At 45.1% G+C, this 4,275-nt stretch overlaps 1 protein-coding gene across 1 annotated transcript; it reads right to left on the minus strand.

Moving 5' to 3' along the window:
• Window positions 1–2,516: 2,516 nt before the first annotated feature.
• Window positions 2,517–2,906, minus strand: LOC113752490. The gene has a single exon (XM_027296602.1). It carries the CDS (start codon window positions 2,904–2,906, stop codon window positions 2,517–2,519), a length of 390 nt encoding a protein of 129 aa, XP_027152403.1.
• Window positions 2,907–4,275: the final 1,369 nt, after the last annotated feature.

Consider the following 4,275-nt stretch of genomic DNA (forward strand, 5'->3'; position numbering starts at 1 on the left):
ACAATCCAAGGGTCGGTTTTAAGAAAGTCCAAAAATGGCTCATTCCTAGGTGCCCTATCATTTCAACGCATTAAACTCATATAAATGCAGCCTTGACATGCATAACCGAGCAAGTTCTAGAATGACAAACCATATGCAATAACCACTCAAACAAACAAAAAATTAGGCCCAAAAATCGCACAAGTGATCAAATTTATGTCAAGTTCAACATATTAATCAATCAATTCAGTATCAAGGAAAGTAGAACACCCCATGGCATGAACTTACTATGTACGCTCATATCTCAATTTGCATTCATCATCGTTTAAAGAAAGGAACTACTAAGGCAAGGAAAAACTTAATCAGACAACTAAAAACACAACCAAAGCATAGTCAACCCTCCCCCACACCTAAACCTTACATTGCCCTCAATGTAAGCAAAGGAAGATCACAACAGAGGTACTGGGGCAACGACACTTCCCTTAAACGGAGGAGGGCAGAAATGAATCACGGTTGTGGAGGGAAAGGCGGGCGGAAGCCCACGTGATGGAGATACCGCGCTAAATTGTGGGCCATCCCGCCCATTTGACGCTCCATCCGATCCATACGAGTGTCCATGTGCTACATCTGGAACCGAAGAGCTGCAAGCTGGCTATCGACGGAGGAAAATGGTGGAGGTGCCGAAGAGGATGGTCCGGGGGCATCCGTAGAAGGACCACCAGCCTCCGGGTCAGTGGTTTTGGAAGCTCTGTGCTTTGGAGGAACGGAGATTGGCCCCGGGGGAGCAAACTGAAAAACGCCGGCCACCTGTCTCACAAGACCCATTTTTTCCAAACAAACCAAATCGAGGGGTTCCATAGTACAAGCACGATGCAAGTTATGATTATTTAAGTCCAAAACTCCAAGATTTACAGCCAACTGAGTGATAAATGAGCCTAAGATTAATGGCTTATTTTTCTTACTTAGCACAGTTCGGAGGTGCAGGGCAAACCAGCTACCCAAATTGAGGGGGCAATCGAGGGGGCAGGTCCCCCTAAGGGAACCGTAGGCTGAGGGGTGGAGGTGGATGGCTTGTTCTTGCCTTTAGTTTTTGGTTTGGTCATTTGGTCTAATGGATAGGACAGAGGCAAGGCAAATGTGCACAAAAGAGGTCAACAGGCAGCTGATTCAGTAAAGGGTCCCAATCACAGCTTCCAATCACAGACAAGTGCACACCAAACAATAAAATTACCCCAAAAGCTAATTAGCACTGTGAGCAGCAAAATTTTCCCAGAATACTACCAAATTGACCCAAAAAGTAATTAATCAAATAAACAGAGCAAAACCCCCCCCCCCAAAAACTAAATAAACAGGCAACTAGAGCAAAATTTTTCTCCCAATATCACTGGTTGAGCACAAAATTTACCAAACAATTAACAATCCACCACAGATATATCACAGCACCCAAACAAGCACAAAATATCTGTCCTCAGCTAGCAAATCAAAAATCTGGCCTCAGCTACGAAACATCAACTAATAAAGAAGTAATAATCTGGCCTCAGCTAATTAGTGACATAAAAATAAAGAAAGAAATCACCGGAGTGTTTGACTGGCCGTGGGTGAAATGGAGAGCAGGGTAGGACCTAGTACGCGCGTGTGTCGCACGCACTCTGGCAAGCACGCGGAGGCTGAGTTGCTGCTCTGCCAGTCTTGTTGCGCGAGGAGGCTCGGCTGAGGCTGGGCGCGGCAGGCGCAGCAGGTCGTGGCTGCGGATCGTGCGGCGCGCGGCATGCTGTGCGCCTGGCTGCTGGGCGCGCAGGAGGCGAGCTGCTGGCGCGGGGATTGCGAGCTGCGCTCGCGCGAGGCTGGGCGCTGGGGTGTAGGCTCACGGCAGCCTGCGGATGGCTGTTGCGGCTGGTGCGAGTGCTGCCTGCGAGGGGGGTCGCGCGAGGAGGGGCGCGCGGATGGTGGAGATCGAGCAGCGGGCGGCGATCAGCGAGGAATGGCGGCGTGCGGCGCGGTGTGGAACAGCGGCGGACCAAGCAAAAGAAGGGAAAGAAGAAAAGGAAGAAAATAAGGAAGAAGAAAGAAGAAAGAAAGAAAAAGAAAAGAAAGAAGAAGAAGAAAAGAGTAGGGTTCCGTGTCTTTTTTTTCATTTTTTTTTATACATTTTTGTATATATATATATATATTTTCTTTTTCTTTTTTTTTAATACAAAGAAACCCAGTCTTAGGCGCGGGCATGCCTAACCGCTCCCTCATCTTTTGACCATCCGGCGCAAATTCTCGATTCGTTAGCGTGACCACCTAGCGTGGGCACGTCTAACTGATATGGAGTCCGCAGATCCTGAACGAAAATTTCTTTCCCTCAGGCGTGACCACCTGGCGTGGGCACGTCTAACTACTAATTTCCTGCCACCAAACATCAAACTATTAATTGACACTAACACTTAACTAAAACTTAAAAAATGCATGAAAACTGAAACAAATAGTCTTGGGTTGCCTCCCAAAAGCGCCTTTCTTTAACGTCTTTGGCTAGACGTTGTCCAAAACTTTGCTTAAACTAAGCTAATCGAGTCCTCCAAGTGCATCATCTCCACCCGTTCAGTTAGAACCCCTTCATAATACGGCTTGAGACGATGACCATTCACTACAAATTTCTTCTCAGTCTTCAAACTTCGGATCTCTACTGCACCATAATGAAAGACATTAGTCACCACAAAAGGACCAATCCAACGAGAACGTAATTTATCTGGAAATAACTTCAATTTCGAGTGGTACAGTAGAACTTTTTGCCCACACTCGAATGTCTTCCTTGAGATCTGTTGGTCATGAAAAATCTTATTCCTCTCCTTATAAATTTCCGCATTCTCATAGGTTTCATTGCGAATCTCCTCCAACTCCTGTAACTGTAACTTCCTTTGAATTCCGCTCTCCTCAATATTCATATTGCATTGTTTTACCGCTCAAAATGCTCTATGCTCGAACTCCACTGGAAGATGGCAAGGCTTACCAAATACCAACCTATAGGGAGACATCCCTATAGGCGTCTTGTAAGCGGTCCTGTATGCCCACAAAGCATCTTCCACCCACAAAGCATCTTCCAACCTTGAACTCCAGTCCTTCCTATCAGGGCGGACCATTTTTTCCAAAATAGACTTTATTTCCCTATTCGAGACTTCAGCCTGGCCATTGGTCTGTGGATGGTAGGAAGTGGAAACCTTATGAAGTACACCATATCTCCTGAACAAAGCAGCAATTGTCTTGTTGCAAAAATGCGTCCCTCTATCACTCACAACTGCCCGTGGCATTCCAAATCACACAAAAATGTTAGACTTTATGAAATCTGCAACCACCTTAGAATCATTAGTGCGGGTGGCTTTTGCTTCCATCCACTTCGAGACATAATCCACTGCTAGTAAAATGTATAAAAATTCACAAGAATTTGGAAAGGGACCCATGAAATCTATACCCCAAGTATCAAAAATTTCAATGAAAAGCATTGGCACCTGTGGCAGTTGATCCCTTCGGGATAAATTGCCTAGCCTCTGACATTTATCACATGCCTTACAAAACAAGTAAGCATCCTTAAATAAGGTAGGCCAATAAAATCCACTTTCCAACGCTTTTCTAGCAGTCCGTTTAGGTCCAAAATGACCCCCACATGCAAAAGAGTGACAGAAAGTCAATATAGATTGGAATTCACCTTCACTTACACATCGCCTCATTATTTGGTCAGCACCTTGTTTCCACAGATTGGGATCATCCCAGACATAGTACTTTGCATCGCTTTTTAGTTTGTCCCTTTTTGCCTTGGGCCAACCTGCGGGCAATTTGTCAGTAACCAAATAATTCACAATATCTGCAAACCAAGGAGGGGATGAATTAATAGAAAGTAAATGCTCTTCAGGAAAAGACTCCCTTAATGGTAATTCTTCCTCCGTTACCAGTATTCGACTTAGGTGGTCAGCTACTAGATTCTCCGCTCCTTTTTTGTCTCTGATTTCCAAGTCAAATTCCTGCAGGAGCAATATCCATCTTATCAAGCGGGGTTTAGCGTCCTTCTTGGTCAGTAGGTACCTCAAAGCTGCATGGTCAGAATACACAATTACTTTAACACCTAACAAATAAGGTCTAAACTTTTCTAAAGCAAAAATAACAGCTAAGAGTTCTTTCTCCGTAGTAGAGTAATTGAGTTGGGCGCCATTTAAAGCTCTAGAGGCATAATATATTGCGTGCGCCGCTTTCTCCACCCTTTGTCCCAAAACTGCTCCCACGGAGTAGTCGCTGGCATCACACATAATTTCGAATGGGCGA

Source organism: Coffea eugenioides, chromosome 11, assembly GCF_003713205.1.
Source record: "Coffea eugenioides isolate CCC68of chromosome 11, Ceug_1.0, whole genome shotgun sequence".
Classification (NCBI taxonomy): domain Eukaryota; kingdom Viridiplantae; phylum Streptophyta; class Magnoliopsida; order Gentianales; family Rubiaceae; genus Coffea; species Coffea eugenioides.

Bases quoted from the DNA above. Each gene is read 5' to 3' on its own strand.
- LOC113752490 (XM_027296602.1), bottom strand. From the start codon at position 2,906: ATGAATATTGAGGAGAGCGGAATTCAAAGGAAGTTACAGTTACAGGAG.